Source organism: Setaria italica, chromosome II (assembly GCF_000263155.2).
Source record: "Setaria italica strain Yugu1 chromosome II, Setaria_italica_v2.0, whole genome shotgun sequence".
Classification (NCBI taxonomy): domain Eukaryota; kingdom Viridiplantae; phylum Streptophyta; class Magnoliopsida; order Poales; family Poaceae; genus Setaria; species Setaria italica.
The window spans coordinates 42,151,929-42,166,409 of record NC_028451.1 but is presented as its reverse complement, the minus strand read 5'-3'; the positions used below and the strand labels follow the sequence as shown (position 1 = coordinate 42,166,409).

At 48.9% G+C, this 14,481-nt stretch overlaps 1 protein-coding gene across 1 annotated transcript; it reads right to left on the bottom strand.

The window, feature by feature from the left end:
- Positions 1-11,719: 11,719 nt before the first annotated feature.
- Positions 11,720-14,481, bottom strand: LOC101773592 (syntaxin-132). The gene is made up of 13 exons (XM_012843902.2): positions 14,350-14,481; positions 13,997-14,104; positions 13,786-13,842; positions 13,665-13,713; positions 13,483-13,571; positions 13,328-13,401; positions 12,968-13,010; positions 12,825-12,885; positions 12,703-12,728; positions 12,548-12,625; positions 12,360-12,440; positions 12,223-12,288; positions 11,720-12,096 (listed from the first exon to the last, which is right to left on the bottom strand). The coding sequence occupies exons 1-13, from the start codon at positions 14,365-14,367 to the stop codon at positions 11,935-11,937; spliced, it is 912 nt and encodes a 303-aa protein (XP_012699356.1). The 5' UTR covers positions 14,368-14,481; the 3' UTR covers positions 11,720-11,934.

Below are 14,481 nucleotides of genomic sequence, written 5' to 3'. Positions count from 1 at the left end.
ATTTCAAGAAATTATGTTGCAGTTCAATTAATTGTCGAATACACAGTCCTCGAAAACCTGCACTTGCAGTAGCATACCATGCTCCTCTTCTTCACAATATTGGAGGAACACGCTTCTTCACTTGATGATTATTAAATCCAGAAGCCAAAAGGTTGGCGTTCTGATGAGAGGTGAGGCAGCTTGTAGACTCTAGCCCTCCTGTTCACAGCGCAAAGCTCACCGTCGCCGGAGTACTTGACTCGGAATGTAACCACGCGAAGCAGCATCCTCACCTTGAGACCGAAGGTCGAGGCCATGCTCTCGCCCTCCGGCGCCAAGGTCTCCTGCAGACAGAACTCGGCGTTGCCCAGGTAGGTGAGGTTGGCCTCGAGATGTCTCTTCAACCCCTTGCTGAACAGAAGGTCCTTCCCGTACTTGCAGGCGGGCTCCACGGTCCCCTTGCTGAACAGAAGGTCCCGGCCTTGTCCACGGACAGGAAGACGGTGGCGGCGTCCGGGTGCACGGCGTGGGACAGGACGCCGCCCAGCTTGAACGGCGGCGACGGGAGAACCTCCCACTGCCACTTTCCACGGCCGGGCCGCGGCTCGGGGCCGAGCCTCTCGAAGCAACCGGGCTGCTTGCCTTCCCTGAAGCGCCGGCATACCGGGTGGCAGCCCAGGGCGTAGACCGTGCGGCCTAGCGCCCAGAACGCGGGGCCATCGTTTGGTGCTTGGAAAGGTGGGGTCGTGGTCACCAACCGCGTCCTGGTGTCGAACACGATGGCGGGCCTGCTGGAGGAGAACGGGGAGGAGGGATCGAAGATCCTGGTGCCCGCGGCCAGGAACTTGTTCCCCGATCCGTCGGCCAGGCGGACGACCAGCCGGCGGTTGCCAAGGCGTCGAGCACTGGAATCCATGTCGTCGTCGGAGTCCGAGACGTCAGTGTCGAAGTGGTCCACGTTTAACTCGTACACGCTGAATCCGCGGTCGCAGTCGTTGGCCAGGACATGGAGCCGCCGCCTACCGTCATAAGATCGCCGCCGCCACCTCCGTGGCCGCCGTGCCATCGCCTTCCGTATGTCTAGTCTCCAACCTTGAAACTATATCTACCCACGATCGTAGATTTGGATTTGGAAGGAACCGCATATCGACGGCCATCTATGTATAGTAACAGGACTCGGTGTTCCGATAGATGCATACTCGGTGTCGGTTAGGCCTAACCGGGCAACGCAGGCCACACCGGGCGCAGCCAGGTGAGCGAGCGGCGGCGTGGTGGAGATGAAGGAGATCGTGCGGCCCTCGTTGGCCGCACGAATCTCAGACACCGGAAGCCGAGCTCGAATGGCCCGTCTCAGCCCACGACAGCACATGACTCAGTCCTCGTCTTCCTCGTTGTAAATAGGCGCTCTCCTCGGCTGCCCCTCGTCACTGCTGAGCTCAGGCGCCGTTTTCCCGGGCACTCTCCTCGGCTCCTCCTTGTCACCGCGGAGCTCAGGCGTTGTCGTCCCGGAGTGTCCGGCCGCCGCCGCCGCCGCCGTCCCCCACCCGTTCAGCTGCCGTTATGCTTTGCTCAGGCACCACTCGATGGTGAAGTCGCAACCTCCTTGCCGACGCGCCTCTCAACCGCGGACAAGCTAGAGTCCCCCGGCGCATGAGTTCCATGTACAGAGCGTGGCCCCAGATTAACTCTAACCAACTCTTCTGCTATTGAAGACTTGCTCTGCTTTGACTGTTGAACTGACGACATCGTACTTTGAAGAAAACTAAATGCCAGAGCGAGACACCAGACCACCCCACAAAGCTCTCGCTAGCTGTAAGTAGTGTGTTTTGTAAATTGTGCCTGCATGGTGTTCATGTCTCGATCAAATGGAAGGCAAACACAATCTGAGCGCACAGGAAGAGACGAGGAGTGCACACCGCGCACCTGTATTCTGGGAGAAAGAGGCCGTGCTCTTGTTGGGCCGAGGCCCAGAACGTGGAGGGGTCTTGTTGCCGTAGGATGCCAGCGGACGATGCAGATCGCTGACTGCAGACTAACATCAAGGAGCCCGACTGCAGAGGATCTGATTCCGATCGGATTTTCCCGGGAATTATCTCCTAACCTCCCTATTGATTAGTCTATAAATATGTACTTGTTGGCTCATTAATAAAATACAAGTTTCACGGTTCATCTGTCTCTCTTCTCGAGTACATTCTGTTCTCTCCAATTTACAACAGGATGCACGCATCCACCAACGGCAAACTACCAACATCCTCATCTTTTCAGATTTTCCACCCGACGAAAACTAAAGGTTATCGTTGGGTTACAAAATAACATTTTACTATTCACAAAAATAATGGTGCCGTTAATTTGTGTCCCATATCTTTCGCATCAGCACCGTCATCATCGTCAGTGTCGATGACCTTGTTTTTTTTATTTAGCTTGTTTGTCCAACATAATGGTCATGGTGGTGTGGAGCCCCTTTGACACGTGGTGGTGTTGGTGGAGATGTTGGTTTGAAGTTCAGTATAAGAGCATCTAAACCTGTATTGGGAGAGTTAGTAAAAAGATAATGCTCCAACAGACTTCCTTTATTTTTTTCTTTTCCCAATAATTATTTGGACAACCTAATAATTTACGCCAACTCTCCCTAAATAAAGAAGGAGTTGTGACTCTTCCAATACTGTAGTTCTATTGGAATGAGATTATTGGGAAACTGCAAAAATAACTCTCCCAATAACAATGAAAGAGATATTGTGATATCCCTATTAACTTGTTATTGAGAAATATTTATTGGGAAATTGCTGAAGATGCTCTATGCCCAACAAAATGGAAATTTTGTCCTAGCGGCTGCCGTGGTGGCTGAAAATATGGTTTTTGTAAGATCTGCAAAAGTGAATAGCCCCTAAAATGTTCAGACGATTTCGAACCTCAGTGCAACGTCATAAGGTAACAAAAACTGATAACAAATAACCATCATATTTTAGGTCTTTCTTCTTCAGGTCAACCTGGGTTGCCTTGCTGTTAATTATAACAATTGCTCATTTTTTTTTGCCTTCGTACTTCTAAGCTCAGTAAATAAGAGCTTCTACAGTGATATCTATGCTTGCAATTGTTCCTAGTTTTAGTCTATTTGGAAAAAAAAAGCAAATTTGTATATTTTTTCACAGAAAAATGATGAGTAACTTGACTCTAATGTACAAACACACAAGGACTGTTCACAGTATCTAGATGTAAAAGGCTAGTAGTTTTGAATTGAACCAAGGTGCTAAGCATTTGACTGAGAATACTTGCATTTATTTTGGGCATTTGACTGAAACATGTATGATCATTGTACTACACTAATTATGGATTCAGTCCTTGTAAAAAATAATAGGAATGACATCTACTTTACAAATCATGCAATCACACATGTATCCGGACAACAATCACACAAGCATTTGGAAAGGGAACAACACAAGGATATGGAAAAGTTGTTTCCTTGGGGTCGGGCGAGGATTTATGACGATGTTGTCTCCACATCGGGACCACCATCCTCCCATTGTTGAGGTATCTCCTGACGATCCATTTCGTGCCGTCTGCATCATCGCCGTTGGTCGTCACCGAACGCCACCTGCCTCTCATGGCGCCGACCAACCACGGGCGCGACAGTGGAGCAGGTGGCGGCACCCGACGACGGCCTCAACTCTGACAAGATCCTTACAAATTCCGTTACTGAAGTCATAGAAAAATGGCACCATCTTCATCAACTTTAACAGGATATCATCTTCCACCCTTCTTCATGTACGAAGATACCTGGCCAAGCTATAGCAGGTGCGCCATGGACCAGGTCAATACCTAAGAAAAGGACGGCGCCCCAGGACGAACTGCACCTCCATGGCACCCAACACGGCTCGACCGTTCAACCGCCTCCACAATAGCACATCAGCGACTGGAGTGGGACCTGCGGGGCCGAGCGAGAGGAAAGGCAGCGCGTGGGCGAGCAGAGGACAGGGCACCAGGCCGCCAGGGCGTTGTGGGCAGCAACGCCAGGAAGGGGCAGTTTCGTCTTTGCAGATGCCGATTAATGAAATGAATAAAATACTCACCCCTTCCAAATTATAAATCGCATTAGTGTTACATCCAGATATAATGTATATCCAGCTAGATAATAACCTAGGTTCGAGTAGTTTTACGACACCGTTCTTTTTATAATTTTATGAAACTAATCTTATCCTCCTCCAGACTGCAGTAAGCCACACTATTAGTGGCCAAAATCCAAATTTTCTCGAGGGGGCACTGCTTCTCCAGGAGCGAGGCAGCGACCCTGGCCTGGACCCGCCGCCGATCAGTTTTCCCCCATTCGCGCCGCCACTTACGAGAGCAGCTTCCCTCCTAACAGTCAGCGCCCCCTGTTCTCCGCTACCTCGCCTGCGCTCTGAACCTTCCCAAGTCATGCTGGCACCCTTGCTTGTGCCGCTGCTCCTGGGCACATGCTCGCCGCAACTTCCTCAGCACGAGGACTGAAGACTGATAGGCAGCTAAGCGTCTCCGTGTGGTTAGGTTGGAAACCGACGAAGCCCAGGAGTCGTATCCTGTTTGCCCTCACGGCAAAGATTGTTGCAGGTCATCATCAAATTTACCAATTATGATTCTAGCCATTAAGTGCAATTAGATTGATTTCCTTCCATGTAAAACAACCGTGTGCGTGCGTTCGGAAAAGCCTGCGTTGTAAGAACTATATTCATTTTTCTTCTTAATGAAAAGATACGCAGCTCTCCTGCATATTCTCGAAAAAAGATTGATTTCGTTCCACTTTTAGTTAATTCTCTAAGTTTTATTGTGCCAATTCCTTTTCCTTAACAGTTGAGCTGAAGATTACTCTGAAGTCAACAATACTTCAGACTTGTTTCTTCCCTATGAGTTCCACAATATATATCTTTTCATATTGCTGAAGCTCCACCCCCAACCCACAAGACTCAGGAGTTACAAGGTCAGAATAACACTCCAACTGAAGAGCAAATGACCCTGCGATAGGCTGGCCAACAAGCCTAAAACATCTCTGGCATTGGAGGAGCAGGCCACTCAGTTACCGATGAAGAAGAGCGGCACTCCAATCATGGACGGGGTTGCCAATACTGCTGCTCACTCCCTCTTCATCGAGCAGTTACCTACACCTTTGAGGGAAGTAGTTCTTCAAGGTATCAGGGACCTGTTCGGAATGAATGTCCCCGATGGTGTGCAGACAATTGTGGCGATTGCGATTGACGCCAAAGCTTGACCCATGCCAGAGAGAGTCTCCCTGGTTCATTCTGGTGTGTGTCTAGATTTGTTGTTATGTTAAGTCAGCTTCAGTGTTTAGGGGGGCAGATTTTTAAGTCAGCTTCAGTGTTTAGTGGTCTGTTCCTTGGTGTATTGGACCTTTGTGTGTGGTCCAGAGCACTTGTGTGTGAGGGAGGAGGGTTCAAAGGTCGGTGTGGCTTTGTTTCCTTTTGCAGCCTTCTGGGCCTGAGACCGAGTTTCCTTTGGTTTATGATGAGTGAACCAAAATGCTTAATTCTGCATTTGAATGTAACTTGAACAATTCATCCTGGAGAAAGGTGGTCAAAGATCTGGTTAGTTAAAGAGATAAAGTTGAGCTTCATTGACAGTTAAATTGTGAAGGAGACCTTGGGTTCTGAGTTTACGACAAATTTTGCTTTCTTGCCTGCTCAAGGTACAAGGGGAGGTGTGTTGGTGGCATTGTCTGAGGATTCCAACAAGTTGACCTTTTCTTAATCCAGAACAAACACGGTGACAACAAAGTTGGAGGCCAATACCTCACCTGCTTCTTGGTGGATTACTGCTGTATATTTGCCCCAGAGGACAATGATAAACTAGCTTTTCTGGATGAGGTCAGGTGGATAAAAGATGCTTACTTCTTAACCTTGGCTGATTGTGGGGGATTTTAACATGATACTGCAAGTTCAGGACAAAAGTATCTCGAGTCTCAATAGCAGGCTTATGGGAGCGTTTAGAGCTGCTGTGGAGGATATAGAGCTCAGAGAATTTCTCTTGAAGGGGAGAATATTCACATGGACAAATAATGTCACTCACACACGGATTGATAGGGCGTTCTGGACCAATGGCTGGGAGTTTATGTTCCTGAACTGCTTACTACATGCCATCTCATCTACTATGTCTGATCATTCCTGCTTCTGCTGATTGGTGATGCAATGAGGAGAACTTATAGAGGGTTCAGGTTTGAATCTGTTTTGGCCTCGGCTGCTAGGATTCATGGGAACCGCGACTGAAGCTTGGAACAGGCCGTTAAATATTCATAACCCTTTCCTGAGGCTTCATGTTAAGCACCAGCGTACCAGCAAGCGTCTTCATTCCTGGCCATGAACCAAGATTTGAAATAATAAGTTGTTGCTCCTAGTTCCCAAATAGCTTATGTGGATTTTGGATGCAGTAAAGGAATACATGCCCTTGACTGCGGCTGAGCATTTGTTGTAAAGGAAAAACATGTTTCTGGCTATGAAAGCGGTGGAGAAACTCAGAGCAAGACAGTTTTCCAGGCTCACTTTTATCGAGGCGGGAGATGCAGATTCAGAAATTTTCTTCCTGAGAGCAAACAGCAGCAGAAGAAAAATCTTCTTTCAATCTGTGGAAACTGAGGCTGGAAATGTGCATCTTCATGTAACCCGTGTGCGTGAGCCCGGTAATGGCCCGCGTTGTTAGCAAATACTATTTCCTTTCCTCTTAATTGAATGATACGCAGCTCTCCTGCGTATTCTAGAAAAAAAAAGGTGGCTCTTGCTGTATCTGTATCCCCTGTTTGCTGTATGCTTCATTAATTCATTCAAAATTTTGCAGGTTTTGTGGCACTAAGCTTTCTCAAGATAATGGTTAATGAGATGTTCACCGTCGGAAATGTTCTAATATACCACCTAAGAGAAGGAGATGGCTAGTCAGGACAATTTCATTATGGTCAGCACTAAGCAGCTCATCCTTGCAATAGTGAAGAGGAAATGGATATTTAGATTATAACTGTTTCTTGCTTGCTGTTGCAGGTTGGGAACCATTACTTTGCATAGACACACCTGGCACCTTGCTGACGGTAAACAAGAAATGAGCTTCGACACTTCGACAGCATAGAAACTAGAATGAATGCTGTTGCAGAACTTGAACTGGATGAGCTTCAGAACTATTGAGCTTGGACGGCCTAGAATGCCATTGCCGAACTAACTGAACGAACTTCAGATCTGAACGAGTTTCGGCCAAGAATGTCATTGTAGCTCCAAATTATTGTAGAGATCAAACTGTAAAATTTAGATGCAGAGAGATATTGTATTGACAGGATCAAGTGTCGATGGTGGATGTTTTGAATGATGTACAATGCATTTGTTTATCTAGACTACATAAGGGTGTTTCGAAATCCGCAACATGATGGACGAGTTAAAAAGATTTGATTGTTTCTCTGATTTATTGCAAAATATAATATGTACACATTCACAAGTTGACTGTGATTTCCCAGTCAGGTTTTCTGAAATATTATCTAGCAATTAAAAAATTCTGTAATGCAACAATGATGAATGTGAGGAGCCATGGAAATCAACTGTTTGGAAAGGAAGTTTCCACTGAATATGATTCGCTATCTCCTGCCCGTCGGCTCCGCACAATCCCCGACGACCGCGCGGTCCTCGTGTGCAAAAGAGGAGGACGGCAGGACGGCTGTCGTCGTCCGAGGGCCGGGAGCCCGGGAGTCGCTCCGCCGGCTGTTCGCCCTACGCGTCAGTCAAGCGATCGCCTGGCTTGCTTACGCGGCAGTTCGGGAAATCGGGAATGGTATTAACATGCATGATCTGCCACGTCCGGATTCGATTCCTAATCCTTAATAACTGGTGACAAATTATCCAAAGCATACTCCTCGGAAACCTGGAAAACTTATTCCAAAAATTGCACTTGCAAGAGCATACTATGCTCTTCTATACCATATTGAGGGATCATGCCTGTTCACTTGGTTAAATCCAATAGGCAAAAGGTTTACTACGTTCTGATGACGAGTGCCGAGACAGCTTATAGATCCTAGCCCTCCTGTCCACCGCGCAAAGCTCACCGTCGCCGGAGTACGCAACTTGGAAGGTTACTACGCGAAGCAGCATCGGCCCTACCAGAACGGAGCCCATGTCGCGAGAAAGTCTGTTGGACACAGAACTCGGCGTCGCGCATGTTCGTGAGGTTGGCCTTGACATGCCTCTCTCGGTCTCTCCGCTGGGCGCCTGGGCTTGCGCAGCAAGTCCTTCGTCGCGGACCTGCAGGGGGGTTCCGCTGCAACGCCGCCGCGGCCGTCGACCACCTGGCACGAGGCGACGCGCCCCCTGTGTTCCACGGAGATGCCGACGACCCACGCGCGGACGTAGTAGGCCTCGCCGTCGAACGGCAGGAGCCAGTCGCCGCGGCGCGCCCACGCTAGGCTCTCGCCGTCGAACGAGAACGTCCCGCGTTGTACACCGACAGGAAGACCGTGGTTCCGTCCGGGTGCACGGCGTGGGACACGACGTTGCCGAGATCGAACGGCGCCGGCAGCAGGGCCTCCCACCGCCACACTCCGCCGCCGGCTGGAACGCGGCGGCTCGGCGAGGCGTTGCACGAAGCAGAGGAGGCCCTCCGCCCTCGTCGCGCCGCCACCAAGCTCACGGGGTGGACGGTATTTCATTTACCGTCCACCCCTTGGTTCCCCGACCGCCGTCCGATCGGATCAGTGCGGCCCAGGATCGCAAGAAAAGCAATCTGACTCGGTCGTTTTCCTGCCTCGTGGCCGTGATGGCGCTCCTGGAGGGCGCTGGCAGCCTCGCCGCCCGCGGCGGCGCTTCCAATTGCGTTGGTGCTCCATCGGTGCTGAAGACGATGTCCCAGCCGGCGTCGGGAGCTACCGTATCGTTGTCGCCGAGGAATTCGAGCAGCGCCGGATGCTCGGGGCCGAACGCGCGCAGCTGATGGCGAGCTCGAGCTGCCGGGGCACGGCTCGACGAGCGCCATGCCGGTGTACTTGTTACCATGTCGGCGCTCGCCGCTCGGGCACGGCGACTGGCGAGGCAGGAAGCAGATGCGGCACGCATGGAGGCCCCTGCCGGCCAGTGGTCGCCCCTTGGGCCCCTTCACCCGGTCATTTTCTGCCTCGACAGCATGGATCGCGTCGCGCGAGCATGGACCCCACGGCCACGAACGCCTGCGACGATCCGCCGGCGAGGCGGACGACCAGCCGATGGTGGTGGAGGCGTCGGGGCCTGGAAGCCATGAGGTCCTCGGTGTCGAAGTCGTCGACGTCTAACTTGTACACGCTGAATCCTTCAGCGCAGTCGTTGGCTAGTACATGTAGCATTTTGAACCTGACAGTTGAAATGCTACAGCAAACAATCATGGTAGCGTTTCCAGTAGCATTCATGAACCTTTTGGGTTCCCTGTGATTAGATCGACCAAATAATAAGAAGAAAAAAGCTACAAGCCTGATTCTCTAATTGCATTGTGCGTAAACGAGTGATAGAGTACTACCATGCCCGCAAAAATCTGAAAAGAAACAGTTCATGCCTGTTTGGAACCATCAGCAAACGATGATACACTGTCATAGCGTCAGTGACGCAGTGTCACTGGCGGTTTTGGCCTCTGGGGGTCAGAAATTTAGAACTAACAGTGTTGGGACTAAAGAAAAATGAATGGAAATATTACCACGAACACTTTTTTTTGGATAAATATACACTGATGAATCGTCAAGAATATGCAGTTATGTGGTAGTGATATAAACAAGATATAAACAACGTATCTCCAATAGTCTTTACAAACAAACATGAGAAACCCAATCAAGAAAAAAATTACTATGAGAAACTGCTGTAACGGTAGCATGCTTATAAAACCAAGGTTCTTCACTTTTTCTTTAGGGTCGTCGTGCTTTCTTCATCACTTGATTAAACCCAGAAGGCTTGTGTGCTCTTTTGCAGATGCTTTTAATTTTATCTCCTGACTCTTGTGTACTCTTTTCTCCTTACTTGTCGTAAGCAGATGCGAGTTTGTAAAACCAGAACGCTGTGTGCTCTTTTGCAGAGGCAGGAACATTTCCATTTTCTAAAAAAATTAAACCCAGAAGGCGAGAGGTTTTTCCCCTGACGAGTTGGAAGGCAGCTCATAGACCCTAGACCTCCTGTCCACCACGCAAAGCTCACCGTCGAAGGAATACTGGACTCGGAAGGTCACTACGCGAAGCAGGATCAGGTCGGCGGCGTCCCAGTCCCAGTGGTTGGCATCGATATGCTCCCGGGTCACGGTCTCAAGGAGACAGAACTTGGCGTTGCCCTTGTACACGAGGTTGGCGTCGATATGCCTCTTCCACCTGTGCCTGAACAGCAAGTCCTTCCCGCACTTGCTGGCCGGCTTCGCCGCCCCGCCACGGCGGCTGCCTCCCACCACCTGGCACGCGGCGAGGTGCCCCCTGTGCCGCGAGCAGAGCCCGACCCACGCGTCCAGCTCGCGGACGTGGTACGCCTCGCCGTCGAACGGCAGGGCCCAGCGGCCGTGGCGCGCCCACTCGAGGCGCTCGCCGTCGAAGGAGAACGTCCGGGCATTGCGGAAGGACAGGAACACCGTGGCGCCGTCCGGGTGCACGGCGTGGGACTTGAGCTCGAGGTAGCGGTCCCCCTTGAACGGCGGCGGCGGCAGAGCTTCCCACCGCCAATTCCTGTAGCGGCTCTGCGGGTCGGGGCCGAGCCTCTCGAAGAGGCAGCGCTCCTGGGATTCGCCAGCGTCGCGGCTGTTCAGGTCCAGGGCGTAGATGGTGCCACCGGCCGTCCAGAACGTCGCGGACTTCTTGGGCGATTGGAAAGGAGGGGCGGCGGACACCAGCCGCGTCGCGGCGTCGAAGACGAAGCTGACGTCCGTGGCGTGGTAGGTAGAGCGGTTCAGCCCGAGGATCTTGGTGCCCGCGGCGACGAACTCCGGGAGCCCTGCTTGTCTGCCCAGGCGGACGACGAGCCGGCTGTGTCGGAGACGGCGGGCCCTTGAATCCACGTCGTACTCGCAGTCGAAGTGATCTTGAGGCCCCAAGTAATGCATCTTGTCCTCGGTGGAGGTGGAGCCGGAGCTTTCGGAGTCGGAGGAGGAGATGGAGACGGAGTGTTCGGAGTCATCGGAGGAGATGGAGCCGGAGTCTTCGGAGTTCTCGAAGGAGGTGGAGCCGGAGTCCTCGGAGTGCTCGGAGTAGGCATCGTCGGAGTCGAAGCCATCCTCGTTCAACTTGTATATGCTCGGTCCTTGATCGCCGTAGTGCTTGGTTAGTATGTAGAGGCGCCGCCGCCGTCGCCGCTTCTCTCCGCCGTCATCAGATCGCCGCGGCGGCCTCGCCATCTAGCTTGTCGGTGCAATTTCGGTCGATGTCGTTCCAGGTCGCGGACTTACTAGCAGGGGATTGCCCGGTTCAGGGCTCCCCGATCGGCAGGAGCCCATTATATATACAGGGAAAAGGCGCGGCAACCGTCAAGTTTACCTTGCCGAATTAGAGTCGGATTCGTGCATCCTTACCTGAAAGCTTGCCAAAACAGAGTTGGATACGCGCATCCTTATACCAAAAAAGAATTCGAACGTTTTTACTCCAGCACGATTCTTGTGGTGGATCACGGGCATCCTTACACAGCATGTTGGGATACAGAAAAGAATGCCAAGCTTTTATGAGGGCAGTACAGTTTTCACTTTTCAGGTCGACCTCCAAGCAACTGCACCTAGTTTTCATTTCAGAAAAAGAAAACCAGCATGATAAACTGAAACCTCATTTGGTTTTCAATAATCTACATCCACGGTAAAGTTTTTTGGCCTTCATGACGCTTTTTTAAGTACATAAATACGGCTTTTCTGAGTGATATAGCCAAGAGAGGTGGTCGCAACTTAAAAGAACTGTAGTAGCCTAGTTTTGCAAAACATGCAACAGAAGATAGTAGTATATATATTGCTCGTTTTCTTCTCCCTCCTTTACTTAGCCCAAGGCTTTAAAATGGAAAGGACAACGATGACAGCAATTACTAGCAGAAGGATAATTGCAATCAACATGCACTTCCTCGATTTCTTCTGCAGGCTCTTTGCGGTGCGTAGCGCTTCAGTACCAGTTACCACATGGTTTACAGCATTTTGAACCTGACAGTTGAAAGGCATCAGCTACCAAGCATGGCAGAATTTCCAGTAACACTGACGAAAATCTGAGGTTTTTCTGTGACTCAGATTAGGAAAAGATTAATCAGAGAAAAAACATCAGTGACAAACCTGATTTTCAATATTGTCTAGAATCTCTCCTTGTGCATCAACGAGTGCTGCCATGTCTGCAAAAATCTGAAAAGAAACAGTACATGCCATGGTTTAGTGATCAAGGGGAATTTGGGAGACAATCTTGCCAAAATTACCTGTTGCAGTTCAAGAAGCCTTTTCTCAATCTCCATGACTGCATCGTGACGTTCCTGAATTTCTTCAATTGTTGCAAGAATCTATACCTCAAGTGCAATTTATGAAACACGAAGCAAGAATAGTTAACCAACTGAGAGGAACAGTTTATCTTTTAACTGAAATCAATTAAGCTTTAGTGCTAACTGACCTGCCCTCGGCCAGTCCCCTGAATTGCTCTCTCAAAGATCTGCTCACTGCTGCCAGTCTCAATGAGGCGGTCGATTACCTAATCATTGTGCCAAAATTATGATCAGAAAAGGTTAGCATTCACTGTACCTAGTTTAGTAGAACCAGCACCCTCACCTCTTCAGAAGGCTTTGTACCCGTGACTGCTCAAGTTCAAGATTGAGGTTTGTAAATATATGTTCACAAGATAACTCAAACCAAAATGATGGTCAAAGAGAACAATGGAAGATTTTTCTTACCTGTGAAGATCCTCCTCTCTACAACTTCTCGGTACTCTTCTTGTATGGTTTGCCTTAGATTCTGTTACAGATACTTAATAATGTGATGCCAAATTTTTAATTTTATTTTTATATAGAAGATGAAGGGAGTAAGGCAATTGCACCTGGAAATCGTTCATTCTTTCTTTCATCTTCTTCTTCAATGTGCTGTGAGAAAAGTTAAGCTTTTGTCCGTGAAGCAAATTTTTTTTGATATATTGAACAAGTAATATATGCCGTACATTAAGCTACTAATCTCTGTCCAAATCCAAAATATTACGGACTAACTGATATGCTTACCAAAGGTCTTGAGAAAGTGATAAATATATGTGATGATTGGAGGGTTAAAAACAGCAAACCTGTTTAAATTTTGTAACTTCTTAGTTTTATGGTAAGCAGCGACTAGCTAGTGCTTAGAAGTATTCAGTTGATCCGGACCACTCTAGATGCTTTACATATGCACAACAAATGCATGAAGATCTTACATGGTCATTGACATCCTTGATCGATCTACGCTCGTGCCCTTCCCACACCCTGGCTTCTTTCTGTTCTCAAGATTCTGCAAACCGAAAAGGAGAATGAGCCCTGACGAACATCAGGTTAATCACATACGAAGGTATGATCAGGTTAACATCGGTACATTTCTGTCCATTTGTTCCAACTTGACTTTTACGCTGCGTGCGATCTTCCCTACTTCATCAATGTCTTTCTCCATGCGCCCTTTGATCGCTGGAAGGTGCGTTATTTCAGACAAATGTTTCAGTTAGATCATCTTGTTAAGAAATGAATATATTAGTCTTTTTCAACAAGTGAAGTTTGCACCTTTCATTGCAGACGCCTTGGTGACTGACTTTGACTCCTCATTAGCTTCCTGCAGGTTAGCAAGAAAGACGCCTTAGTTGTCTGCATAATGGTTCAATCCTGAATGACGAGGATTAGTTACCTGAAGCTTGTGAACTATTTTGGACATCTTATCCAACAGCATTTCAATCTCTTTGACCTAACACAAGAAAAAACTCCTTGTAAGAAATATGAAAAGCTATCTCTGCATAATTTAACTAAAACCACTACCAAACTGCATATAAGAAGGGTTGAGGGAAAAATAAAATTCAGATCTGCACTTTTGGGCTTCCATTATAAACTGAAGACCAAACCTCTTCATAGAAGTCCTTGAGACCATAATCCGTTTTGTCCTTCGGATTTCGATTCCCCATCTCAACATCCCTCTCCCTTTCCGGCTTCTCGTCCCTTTCAAAGGAATCCTATCATCGAATTGACAGAACCCACAGCGGTTCCAACAGTTAGTACAGATTCAGCACTGAATTTGGTATCTCGGTCTTTACAGTTACAGTTTATCCCAACAAGAAAGCCAGTTAGGCTTCAAAATCAGATATTCTGAGCATGACGAAATCACTGTTTCCATAAGTCTAGCTGCTGAGAACGAAAATAGAAATAAAAGATACAAAACAAGGGAAGAGATAATCTTGGAAGAAGGAACTGAACATACCGTGAGAAGATTGTTCATCTTGTCGTCCCCAGAGAAAGGGACGGAGCAGGCCTCCCTTGGGTTTCTCGTGTGAAGAACAGCAAGCCGATCAGGAAGGAGATGGTGTATTTCAGAGGACTTTGGAGAAGCCGT